The 13832-nt window shown below is 36.1% G+C and overlaps 1 protein-coding gene across 8 annotated transcripts in view; it reads left to right on the top strand.

Annotated features, from left to right (window-relative positions):
* Positions 1-13832, top strand: part of LOC100027288 (ATP-dependent translocase ABCB1) — a 226852-nt gene that overhangs the window by 134893 nt on the left and 78127 nt on the right. For all 8 annotated transcript variants that reach the window (XM_007504953.3, XM_007504963.2, XM_007504952.2 and 5 more), the window contains 3 exons: positions 1716-1907; positions 2464-2635; positions 8122-8246. In XM_007504953.3, the coding sequence (XP_007505015.2) occupies positions 1716-1907; positions 2464-2635; positions 8122-8246 (489 nt within the window). The remainder of the gene's footprint in view (positions 1-1715; positions 1908-2463; positions 2636-8121; positions 8247-13832) is intronic.

Genomic DNA, 13832 nt, shown 5'->3' with positions numbered 1-13832 from the left:
GAGCTCCCAATAGCAAAAAGACACCAATTTGCCTTAAGGAATGATAAGTTGGCCCATTTAGGAATCAGAGAGAGGTGATTATCAGTGGTAGTGGTCCTAGGAATAGTCACTCTTCTTCAGTTTGAGTAAAATAGAGAAATCCAAATTAATAATAACAAGAATAAACTCTTAACACAGTTTTAAAAGCATTTTCATCAACCAATTAATTCTCATATGTCACAGAAGTCAAAGAATTTTAGTTTGTTTCTCAGAGCTTTTCTATCATACTTATGATAACGCTATCTGGAAGTAAAATAATAATTTTTGTTTAGTGATAGCCCGCTGCACATTAATAGCTTGTTTCCCCATCCTGATCTTTTTCTTCTTTCCAGGTTCCTTTTTTTTGTTTTGATTGATGATTTTGGAAATTTAAGAAAGACCCAAATTTAGTATTTGTTATAAGGGTACTAAAGTGAAAAAAGGAAGGGGTGTCCAAAAGATAAGACTTATTGCAGGATAGATTAGAAAGGCATTTGAGCCTTTTGGGGGAATCTAGAAATTTCAGTGTCCATCTGAAACTATTTTTTTGTTTTTTGTTTTTAATTTCCCATGGAATTCTTCTAATGACTGCTTGAATTTATTTAAATTCTTATTGTGTTTTTAAAAAATAAATAATTAATAGTAAATATATGGGATTATACAGCATATGTTGCCTTAGACTACAGAGCAATATTGGTATTTATTTCACCTTGGAATGTCCATTTAGCTCTCTTCTACTATAGGTTGCCAACACTGTGGTAATAATTCACCAGTGAGCAATCCATTAACCAAAGGTTTATTTCCCTGATCAAAATTAACTGTTGTACTCACCTTAGAACCCCTAGGGAAAGGCTATGTGCCAAGATCCTTAATTCTGATAAGATATTTAATCACAGCTAAGTGCTGACATGTTATTTTCTGTTCCTCTGTATTTCTTGTGAAAAATTCACACATACAAACAAATGTGAATACTGAACTGTCAAAAGTTATAATCTTCAGTTATAATATACTTGGGATATTCTGATATTTCACCTTTAAAAGGAATTTTCTGGCAGAATTTTCATGGCGTGTGCATGTGCATGTGTGCGTGCGTGCGTGTGTGTGTGTGTGTGTGTGTGTGTGTGTGTGTGGTGTGTGTGTGTGTGTGTGTGTGTGTGTGTGTAAATACCAAAGAACTGGTCAAGAGAATGTTTGTTTTTTCTGAATGGTTGGGTGGTGATGTTAAAAGTTTCTTATCTAGTTTATCACTTATTATTATGGAATTTGTGTGTAAGAACTAAGAAAGACACGAAATAAACCTTTTAAAGGGCATAGTGATCAGTTGTACTAACTCAGAGCAAACTTTCTATTTGGAAGCATCTTCCTCTACTTGGAATGGAGCTGTTTACCATCCCCAAACACTAGGGAACATTACTCATCCTGACAGGAACTCTTTCCATTGGCCCACCTGCAGAAGTTATCACACCAACTCATTAGTAGTGAGGAAATACGTAATTAGGAAAAAATGGATGGGAGAACTGCTATTCTACAGATGAATAATAGCCCACTAGTGAATGCTAACATTAATCTCAGTTTAAGACCTGAACTACTTCTTAAGAACTGTGAGATTAGAGAAGAGAGTAGGAAAAGTTAAATTGTCTCTAAATACTTATTTTAACCGAAGGAAATATTTGCAAGTGCTGTTTGGTGTTTTCCAGGTACGCATATTATTACAGTGGAGTGGGTGCTGGGGTGCTCATTGCTGCCTACATTCAAGTTTCATTTTGGACCTTAGCCGCTGGACGACAGATTAAGAAAATTAGACAAAACTTTTTCCATGCAATAATGCGCCAGGAAATTGGTTGGTTTGATGTCCATGATGTCGGGGAGCTGAACACTCGACTCACTGAGTAAGCACATTGTTGGATATTTAATTTCAAGATGATTCTTTCTGCTCAATGACTTTAAGGACTCCTCCAATTTTTAAGTTCTGACCAAGTCCAAAGGAAATGCTACTAGATTTTAAATGCCTTGAGGACAAAGACTGTTTTATTTATTTCTGTATCATGTAGGGGAGCTTGAACTTGTAGGTGCTTAATAGTGATTGTTGAATGAAACTGTGAAATGGGTATTACACTGACAATTCATCTTTGGTGTCTGCATTTTTATCAATAATGATAAAATAAGTGTGAATATGGATGGTTTGCTTCTTAACTTGTCTCCCTGGGGATATAGGGAGACCTCTTGAGCAATCTGAAATGTCTCTGAGCAATTGTTTCAGATCACAAATGTATGTTCACACATGAGCCACAGCTCTGGGTAGCAAATAATTGACTTTGTAGAACAAAAAAGAAAAGGAGCATTGACCTCCCCACTTTTTTACTGTATCAGAAATTACCTTAAATCCAATAGAAATGATTTAAATGTTTATGATTTTTGACAGTAGTATTTATATTCTTCTTTTAGTGATGTCTCCAAAATTAACGATGGAATTGGAGACAAAATTGGAATGCTCTTTCAAGCACTAGCAACATTCTTCACAGGTTTTATAGTTGGATTTACAAGAGGCTGGAAGCTAACACTTGTGATTCTGGCTGTTAGTCCTGTCCTAGGCCTGTCAGCTGCCCTCTGGGCAAAGGTATGTAAAGCCTGTGAATTTTTATAATAATGTTTTTCATCCATAAATAAAACTCATCTACCATTCTTAATGAACCAACAGCCTCCTAATTTGTCCATTCACTGGGCTTTACATGTGTCATTAATAATAGATGGGAAGTAGCAGAAGGGTCTCCTTGATACTTAGATAAATGAATGTACATTATCCTACAAATCTATGGTCCTTGTTACTTTATAATCCTAACAATAGAATACTTACATGGGGATTTTGGCCTTGTGCTTGGGGATGGAGTTGGGGTAGGGTGGGAAGTGAACAGGATAGTAGATATGAAGAGGGAAGTTGCTCCCCTTGTTGGTACTTAAAACATCTAGAAGCTTGAAGCTGATGGATGTAACTAGCTTAACCTCTGCTAAAGTCTTCTGCTCTACAGTAAGGTCATGCCAGTGGAGGGCAAGCTTTGGGAAACCATACCAAGCTAGAGTATCACTGAATACAGAACCAATGTGCATTCTCCATCTGAGGACCAAGAGAGCTAGGTCTAGAGACCCTTATCTACAGATGTGTCACCTCCTCATGTGTCATTATCTGCCACAAAATCTCATGAAGTCTTGCTACTGAGACAAAGAGGGACTTTGGCATAGATCAGTGTGAAAGAGTGTGTGTGAGGAGGTGGAAGGCAAAGATGTCCATACAAAGGGCACCACAGCTCTTTCAAAATATAGAGTCCATCAATTTCCCACTGTCACCTTGGCAAAGACTAGCAAAACTGCCTTTGGGTTATGGAATCTTAAATTTACAGCTGGAAGGAATCTCAGAGGTCATCTCTTTTTAAAGATGAAGAAGCCAAGGGCTAGAGGCATCAAGTAACTTGCAGAAGATGCCCTAGGGTATGTCAGAGGCAGGATCTGACCCCAGGGACAATGATTAAAGAACCAGAGCTCTTTCCATGGATCAAGATACTCTCAGATCATTGCTCTCCTTTGAGGAGTTCTTTTCCCCTATAGGTGGCTGATTTTGATATTCATGTTGACAAAGTGTAAAATGTTTCAAGGGTGAGGGAGAAACAGACAATGTGTGATCAGCCATGAATCCTGGATTCACTAAGCATAACTCAGGATGCTAAAATAAAGGAAGATGGAAGGAAGTTGACCAAGTCCAGAGAAATTTAACCTATAATCATTGCAAGAAGAAACATTTTTAATGTTACATTTACAAATTCATAATCTAATGCTTAAAATGTTTGCTTTTCTTGGTACAAAAGTGAATATCTTTTGATATAAGGGGACCTAATATCAGTTGTTTAAGTGTAAAGATCACAACCTATAATCATTGGAGAAACTTTAAATAAATGAAATATTGACTTCCCATTAAGGCTGTTATTCTTCACTCTTTCAAGGATATAGACTTTTGTTATCATGACCCTCTGTCACTTGCACAGTAGATGGTCTTTGAACACACCAAAAGCTACCAAATTCATTTTTGTGTAGCCATGTCCTGTCACCAAATATATATTGTCTAAACCCTTCCCCCATTGAGGTGATCAGTTTCACACTCTTCAGCCTGGCACTTTTCTTAAGTGCCAACCTCTGTCACAGGTCCAACCATGCAGGAAGCGTTTTCTTCATCTGGTCTGAGCCCCTAATTTCATCAGTGAGAACATGCTTTTCCCCAGTGATAAGCAGTACCAGTTCTTCTAGTTTCAATGTAAGAAGAGCAAGAGTTCTTAACCTGGAGTCAGTGAACTTGCTTTCAGAGTTTGATCATTCTGTTTCAATAGAATGAGTTTCTTTTTATAAATCTAGGTAATTTGAATAATGTAATTAGAAATGTTTTTCTGAGAAGGGGTCCAGAGGCTTAAGCAGACAACCAAAGGGTTCCATGACCACCAAAATGTAAGATCTCTTGCCTTAAAGGGTCACCAAGGACTCTGTGAGTTTGAGGGACACAGATCTTTTTGACTCCAAGGCAGGCTCTAGCCACTACTCAACATTGCCACTCATAATGCCAAATATATAATGACTAAAATTAATCACACTGTACTGGGATGCTTAATGAAGACACTGAGAGATCAGTGTCCCTCACTGACTGATTGACATTTTGGTGAAATAATAGGTGGTGAAGCAGTTTTTATCTTTTGAAGTTTGTTGTTTGAAAATCACTTCCAAAACAATTGGACCCCTTTAATGACTTAGTAAATTCCAGGTACTGACCATATTTTAACTTTCTACCTCACAATGTGTCATTCCACTTAGTAGGAAGATGTGGTGTACACAAGATATGGTGGTTTTTTGTTCAGGCTTTCTACTTATGTGTGTGACCTTAGACAAAATCTTGAGCCTCAGTTTCCTCCTGGGTACAATAATTATTTCAGGGTCACAGGGTCAGATATTTTGAGTCAAGAGGGGACCTCAATAATAATCTTTTCCAACTCTCTTATTTTACTGGTGAGAAAACGGAAGCTTAGAGAAATTAAATAACATTGTCTCACATCTTCATTAGGGGAAAATCTTGGATTCGAATTCAGGTCTTCTAGTGTTTTGTTTTGTTTTTTACTTCTTCTCCTTCCTACTTTAGAGAATCAAATGTGATAACACGTCTAAAGTGCTTCATTAACTATAAAACATTATGCAACTGGAAACATTTATGAGCTTCATTATTTACTAGGGGTGGGGTTGGTCTAGCTCCATAAGGTGTTCTGGAGAACTTGCAGGTAAGACCTTATTCTGTCATTTCTGGCCAGAGAAAATTTTCTAGAGCACTGAGAGCCTCATGTTTTGCCAGAGGTCAGGCAGCCACTTTGTGACAAAAGCGGGTCTCTGCCCCGGAAGCTGGCAGGAAGGCACTGAGGACACGCCTCATTATTTGTTGTTTGTAATTGGACAGAGTTAATGATGAGAAAGGCTTGGGAGAGAAGGCTCAGTCTATTGACCTACAGTAACACATGCGTGAGAAGTTACTAATTGCTCAAAATAGGTAGTGGTTCCGTAGCTAATGTTTGCAGAGGGCTTTACTCTGATAGCGCCCAAACTTTGTTTGTTTTTTATGTGTTTGGTCATTTTGCCTTTCTCCACCAAAAGGAGTATGAGTGGGAAAATCTGGTTAATCTCAGGTTGTTTGGAGGTGTTAAGGAAATTTGTAAATAATTTCTAGTGTTTCCATGGCCATCTAGGTGACTCTGTGTGTAGAGAGCTAAGCCTGAAGTCAAGAATATTGACCCTCTTGAGTTCAAATCCAGCTTCAGATATTTAACAGCTTTGTGAACCTAGGCAAGCCATTTATCCTGTTTGCCTCAGATTCCTCTTCTATAAAATAAACTAGAGAAGGAAATAGCAAAGTGCTTTAATACCACTGCCATGAAAACTCTAAATAGGATCATGAAGAGTCAGACGTGACTGAAATGACCCTAAAACAACAGCATTTCTGGAGTGCCATAAAGCTTACAAAAACTTTATATAAAACTATTAGTTATTCTTCTTATTATCTTTGACATCCTTGTGAGATACATATTATTATTACCCCCACTTTGCAAAGGAGGAAGCTGAGACTGACAGAGGCTAAGTGACTTACTTAGGGTCACACAGGCAATATATGTTTGTAGAAATATTTGAACCCAGGTCTTTCTAACTCCAAGTTTAATATTCTTTCCACCAGACCTCCTAAAGATGTTGTGTTGAAACTTTAAAGTTAATATATTGATCATATATTTTTGAAGTTGCATTTCCAATTTCTAATACATTACTTATACAATGAGATCCCTGAATTATGTGAATAATTTAAGTCTAATAAGAGTTAACTGTAGTTAATCGACTATGTGATGTTATATATGTATATTCAATTGATTGTTGACATTTGGCTTTAAGTTCTAGGTAAAAACAATTAAGTAGGTATTTAAAATATAAACCCCCTATTTTGGCTTAATTGAAAATTTTATAGTATGATTTAATGGAAACAATGGCGGTAAAAGGTAGTGACAGACCAAAGAAAATCAGCGGGGCTTTCTTGATAGCTAGATAGATGGGTTTCCCATGGTTGGTGTCAAAGGGAGCTTTTTGTTGCCCCTTGAGGCTTCTAGCCTGTGCTGCTACTCAGAGATTCCCTGCCCTCCATTCTGCACTCTGGTTTAATGCAGTTGAGATCTCACTATAAAGATGACAGCTGTAATACTAGACAATGGCTTCTAAAAATTGCCTTGAAATTATACATAGTGTTTCTCCCATCCTTTCTCTCCCAATATATAATATCCAGGAAAGAAAAGTTGCATTTGGATTCTACATATAGAAGGGCTATACGTGGTAACCTCCTAAACCAGATATTTTAGCCTCTTATATGGCTTGAGCCCTTCTTCAGAATAATAGTTTTTTTAACCCCTTACCTTCTATCTTGGAATCAATACTGTGTATTGGTTCCAAGGCAGAAAGAAGAGTAGTGAGAGCAGGGCAATGGGGGTTAAGTGATTTGCCCAGAGTCACACAGCTAGGAAATGCTTGATGTCAGATTTGAACCCAGGACTTCCCATATCTAGACTTGGCTCTCTCTCTACTGAGCCATCTAGCTGTCCCTTAGAATAATGTTTTTAGCAGTTGAGCAACTACTATTTATTAAGGACTTACAGTGTGATATTTATATATAACACAGTGTGCTAATAAACAATATACTAATGATTGGGAATACGAAGAAAAAAATATTCCTTACTCTCAAGCATCTCACCGAGCAATGGGGGGAGTCAACAAGCTGTCAGTGATGTACCATCAAGATATGTAGGAGATAAACTGGAGAGAACCTGAGAGAGAAGGACCTGAGACCAAGGAGTCCTGGGAAAAGGTTTTTGCGGGAGGTAGAACTTTTCCGGGGACTTGAAGGAAGCCAGGAGGGAGATGATTCCAGGCATGGGGACAATCAATGAAAGAATGTGAGGCAGGAGAAGGAATACTGGGTGGGAGGAACTGCAAGGCAGTCAGTATCACTGGACAGCAGAATAAGTGGAAAGAGGTAAGCTGTAGGAAGACGGGAAGGTGGAAGGGCGGCACGTTATGAAAAGTTCTAAAGTACAGTATCGAAGGTTACAGAGGGAACCAATTATTGTGAAATGGAGCTATCAAAATAAGCATATTTTTAATGTAAGTTCATGGATCCCAGGTTAAAAATCAGTGGTCTACAATGGTTTTGAGGAGTGTTAGAATAAGCCATACCCTTCACAAGCTCAAAAAGCAATGTCCCCACCTTTCCATAGATGGACTTCATGTGTTGTTGGCATCAGAAAAATGGATCACTTGATGGCCAATCTTCTGAGCCTCTCCCCACTTAGCTAGGCTGCTTCTCAGACAACAATGCATCACTGAGGCTTTCTGGCAGCATTAAACTTCCTAGAGTTGGCCCTCCACCAGCAAAGACTTCAAGAACTCTCAGGTGTCATCACCATTCCAGGATAAGTCTTTAGAGTAGAATTTTATTTAAAGAAATTCCTCAATCATGAGATCAAAATTGTCTCTCTCTCTCTTTTTAAACAGATACTGTCATCCTTTACTGATAGAGAACTATTAGCATATGCAAAAGCTGGAGCAGTAGCTGAAGAGGTCTTGGCAGCAATTAGAACCGTAATTGCTTTTGGAGGTCAAAAGAAAGAGCTTGAAAGGTTGGTTCCTCTCGCTTTCTCAAAGCTTCTGAAAACTATTTAAAAAATTTTTTAAATATTTCCCTGTATGCTTTGGTTTATTATATTGCTTATAAAATATACTTCTACAATGTTGACAATATTATTTTGGTGCATACATTTCCAGAAAATATTGTTAGAAGTAGTCTTCCAATAGATTCCCATTATTCAAAGGTAATTATAATTTGCATTATTCATAAATCTATCTTGTCTGACAGGTGTCTGATCAGTTACAACAGTTTATCACACAGTTAACTTCATGCAAAAAGCATGCAAAAATCATTTTCATTCTAGCTTGAGCCAGTCATAACTAGGAAAGCAAATCTATAGGAGGAAGAAGTCCTATCTGAAATACATTCTATATAATATTTTCATTTTCTGCTGTTTGGAGTTATCAATGCCCTTGTTTCCTTCATGGGAGAAGCAAAAGGTGATATTTGAAACTTGAAATAATTGTTCTAATGTGCTCTGAATACAAAAGAACATGTTTAATTTCTGTGTACATCAGTGAAGAATGATCTTGATCATTTATCCCCAAGTAGAAGTGTGAAATGAATTTTGAAACATCTTGAGAATAGAGGACATAAGATCACAGAGCTTCCTAAAAAGTAAATTAATTCAGTCTGATTTTTCATGACTAATATCCTTTTGCTGAAAAGGAAATAGTTTGGCTTTATGTTATTAAAGCCTTTAATTTTATTCAGAATGGTATCTTTTTTTTAAAGTTAATTAATCTTCTTCTTACATTTAAACTCACAGCTAGCTCACTCTCTCCTTTCCCTCCCCCACATTAAAGAAGGCATCATTTTACAAAAAAAGATAACTGCATATGTAAAACTATGCCTTCCTTGTTTCCATTTATTGTTTCTTTCTCTGAAAGTGGTTGTACGCAAGTCATTCTTCAGACAATATATCTGTTGCTGTATATAATATTCTCTTGGTTCTGCTCATTTCACTCTTCAAAATTTCATGTAAATCTTTACATTAAAAAAATTAACCTGCTCATCCTTTCTCACAATGCAGTAGTATTCCATTGCAATCCTGTCACAACTTGTTTAGTCATTCTCCAATTGATGAGCATCCCCTCCATTTCCAGTTTCTTGACACCACAAAGAGGGCTGCTATGAATATTTCAGAACATAAAGTTCTTTTCCTTTTTCTCTAATCACCTTAGGAAATGAACATAATATTGGCATGGTGGGGTCAAAAGGTAGCTACAGTTTTATAACTCTTTGGGCATAATTCCAGATCACCCTCCAGAATGGTTGCATCAGTTCAGAGTTCCGCCAACAGTGCATTAGTGTCTCTATTTTTCTACACCACCTCTGATATTTGTCATTTTGCCCTTTTATCATTTTAGCCTATCTGTTAGGTGTGAGCTGATATCTCAGAGTTTTTTCAATTTGCATTTTTTCTAATCAATAATGATTTAGAGCATTTTCCCTAAGGTTATGTATAACTTTGATTTCTTCATCCCCAAATGAATTATTCATACCTTTTGGCCATTTATTAGTTGGGGAAAGACTCATTCTTATAAATTTGATAAATTTCTCTATGTATTTTAGATATAAGAATTCTATCTGAGAAACTGTTCTTAAAATGTTTTCTCAATTTTCTGCTTTACTTCTAGTCTTGGCTACATTCATTTTATTTGTACAAAATCTATTTTTAATTTAACATATTCAAAATTCTCCATTCTACATTTCAAAATGCTTTCTGCCTCTCAAGCATATTTAAGACTTGGAACTGAAACTCCACACTTATTTCATATGTATACAGTAGGATCCTAAGTGTGGCATGTAGATCAGTGGTGGTATTGATTAAAAAAACCATTAATTAAGCCTGATAGTCTGTACTACACCACTGGAAAGCTGGACTTTGCCCAATAGGCTGGATGGTGCTTTTCTGATGGCGGAAGCTACCTTTCCCCAACCCCCCCCAACTTAAGAAATTTAATGGCCTTTCTCTTGTGGAACTCTGCCTAGTGATTTGGCAGCATAAAAGGGGTTTCCCTGTCTCCACTGCTGAAAAGTCAGAACCATTGGGAGTTAATAAGACTGGGAGTGCTCCGGGGACCACTCCATTTTTCTTAATATTTTCAGAAAAGGAACAGAAGTCTTGCTCTTGCAGGGAATGAATGCAGGCAGGAATAGTTAACACTGTGGAGAAAATGTTAAAAATTGAAACAAACAATTCTGGTGCATGGGGGAAGTCATTACAAAAGCTCAATTTTGTAGTTGAGTTTTTTTTTTCCCCAAAGGACAAGTGTAAGGTAGTATATTTGGGAAGGAAAAATAAACTACCTAAATACAAGATGGGAAAGAATGGTTTTTGCTAAGAATGACTTTCATTCCAGATTTTGGAGCTCTAAAGTTAACAAAACAGAAGAATAAAGCTGGGAAGAATAAGTATTTCAGAGTAGAAACGTCTAATATCCTCAAAGTAATCACTCCCATTTTTAGGACATGTTAAGGTAAATAAGTGACCTTCCTCATAACCTAGATAGAACAGATATATTATTCCCATTTTACAGAGGAGTAAACTTGGGAAAAGGAGTGAAAAGTAAATGGGCCACATGTATACCACTAACTAATAAGCATCAAATTCACAATTTGAACCCAGGTCTCCCGACTATAAAACAAACTCATTTTCTACTATATTGTGTTCTCTCTGGTGCATTTTAGAATTAATCTTAAATATTAACATTTAAGGAAATTGGACAAGATTGGAGTAGATCATTTTAAAATTGGAACCAAACGATTGTAACCAAATCTGATAAAGAAGAAAAGAAAGCCACTAAAGGAATGGCACGTTCAGAATTTAAGAGGTGGAGCATTTTTTGAAAATTCACAGACTTTGCTTCCTTTTTTAGCCAAGTAAAAAATTGTATTTTACAGCTGAAGCTAGAACTCTAAAATTCTCTGTTTCATTTTATTCAATACTGGTCAGATTCTTTGCAGGATAATTTGTCTCTTTAGTTGCAATCCCTTTAATCAAAGGCTGAAATGGAACTTTGTCCCCTGGGGGACTTTTCAAAAATTAAAGTGTTAGAAAGTAAGATATATAAATAGAATTTAAGGAAAATAGGATCAACATGGTAGTGGACTAAATAAAATTTCATATCACTTTCAGACAATAGGCAAGCCCCAAGCATTCATTTAGTGCTTACTAAGTGACAGGCACGGAGCTAATTACTGAGGTTTCTAATAGAAATAAAATGGATAGTCCTTGCCCTTAGGGAACTTCCATGTTCATTCTAAGATTTTGTGATTTAATAAAGTTTTAAGAAGGTGAAGAGTTGTCATTATATGAGTTGATTGATTTTTGTTTTAATCAAAAGAATGAAAATCCTCATGAACTGCAATTGGTCAAAGATCTGGATATGCTTTGTCTCCCCAGTACAAGCCAAAGCCAAGACAAAATAAGACATGGTGGAAAGAGTTTGGGATTTGCCTTCAAAAGAATGCAAGACTAGCCATTGCAATGAGAAATAAATATAAAAGAGGAAAGATAAAACACATTATTTCCCTCTGGACAGACAAATGATGGACAATTTTTAATGATTGTTTTTAAATTCCAATCCCTTTATTGTAGAGATTGAGAAATGGGCTTAAATTTTAGAATGAGTCATACATTTTAGGACCAGGCTAACGTGGTCATTTGTTTTACTGGAGTATGCAAATATGTATTTAAGTAATTTTTAAAAAGTTTGCTCATTTGTTGGCGTGGAATACTAGGAAGAATGATTTTTTTTTAAATTACTGTAATTTGAAAAAAATCTAAAAAGCACTTTAAAAAATCTTAGAGGACTCAGATGTTAGTTCTACTCATTGGTAGTTTCATCAGACCATTATACTTCCTGAGCCTTCTCACTTCACCGTTTGAAGAATACACATGAAGAGAACAGCTCTCAACACCATGTGTCTTGTAGAGTTGATTTGAGAACTCACTGAGATATCACAGAAACTTTACCTTTCAAATTGTCAAGACTTTTGTAAGCTGTGAACATGGGAAAGATCTGTGATTTTGTCATAATAGAGAACTTCAGTGTAGTATCCCCTTCCCCAAATAGAGGTCCCAAACCCCTCTGACTTAGCAGGTGAGTCTAGGGAGCTACCTGTTACTGGAGTTCCAGTGACTTGCCCAAAGTCACAGAACTAGTAAATGTCAAAAGCAAGATGCAATTTTAGTTGCCATGATACTAAGCCCAGTATTCCGTCCACTTTATAACACTCCTCTGAGTTATAATTGTTATTGAAAAAAAGAAGAAAATGCATTCTAGAGCCCATTTTATATCCACTTTCTTTTTCTCCCTCTTCCATGTATCCTTCTTTTCTAGAATTGAAATGATTTTGTTTCTCATTGTGGCTTCTTCCGGGTCACGGTGTTTTCTTCTGACTAATTGGGACAGCATATTGTCAATGAATTGGTTTCTATTAGCATTAGTCTAGGTAAGCACGTGTATGAAGTAAATGAAATAATGGGTGTGGAACCCCAGTTCTGAGTTTCTTTAATCGTTAACATGGATAACATGATTAGTAATGATGGCCAGTGAGCACAAGGTTGGATAATGAATAACCAGCTGGAGAGTATTAACATTTTGAAGTTCATGAATAAAAATAATCTTTTTGAGATCCAAGATTTTATCTAAGAAGGCAGAAATTTCCAAATTTATTTGGAAAAAAATGTTTTGTCCTTATTTTGTTTGTTAGTGACCTGCCTTTTAAAAAAAATTTAAGTTCATAAAATTTAGAGCTAAAAGAAACTTCAAAGAGACCATCTAGTCTAGTGGCCTCAGGACCCTTTTATACTTTTAATATTTATTGAGAACCCCAAATAACTTTTGTCTATGAGACTCATAGCTATCAGTATTTACCATATGGCTAGGTAGCTAGAACTTTGTGTCCAGTCAGGAAGACTTGAGTTCAAATCTGGGTTCAGACATTTACTGATTGTCTGACTCTGGGTAAGTCACTTAATTCCATTTGCCTCAGTTTCCTTATCTATAAAATGAAATGGAAAAGGACACAGAAAGCCTATCCAATGTTTTTGCCAAGAAAATCTGCAATGGGATCATGAAAAATCAGCCCCAACTTAATGAGTGAACAATAACAAAAATAAATCAAATTGGATACATTTTTAAAATTTGTATCTTTAATTCATTTAAAAGTAAAAATAACAGTCATCCCATGTTAAGTCAAATAATAAATTTTTTAATGAAAAATAACCATATTTTCCAAAACAAATGTTTTTTGTTTACTTTTTTCAAATCTCTAACATATGGTTTAATAGAACTGGATTTATATATCTACTCTTGTGTTTGATATTTTATGATGCTGATGTGCTATTTTGTTTGAAGTATATGAAGAAAATCTAGCTTCAAAGAGATATGCAACTGGAAAAAGCAGGAGTGTTTTAATAAGCAAATACTTTCTTAGTATTATGAAAAACTGGTCTTAAAGACATCTTGAAATGTTCTTCAGAATCCCAAGAGCTCCTATGAGTATTTGAGACTTTGAATCTAATCCTTTCATTTAATAGATTAAAAAATTAAATCCCAGAGCGTTT

This window comes from Monodelphis domestica, chromosome 5 (assembly GCF_027887165.1).
Source record: "Monodelphis domestica isolate mMonDom1 chromosome 5, mMonDom1.pri, whole genome shotgun sequence".
Classification (NCBI taxonomy): Eukaryota; Metazoa; Chordata; class Mammalia; order Didelphimorphia; family Didelphidae; genus Monodelphis; species Monodelphis domestica.
The sequence above is the reverse complement of the archived record's forward strand: the minus strand, read 5'-3'. Positions and strand labels throughout refer to the sequence as shown.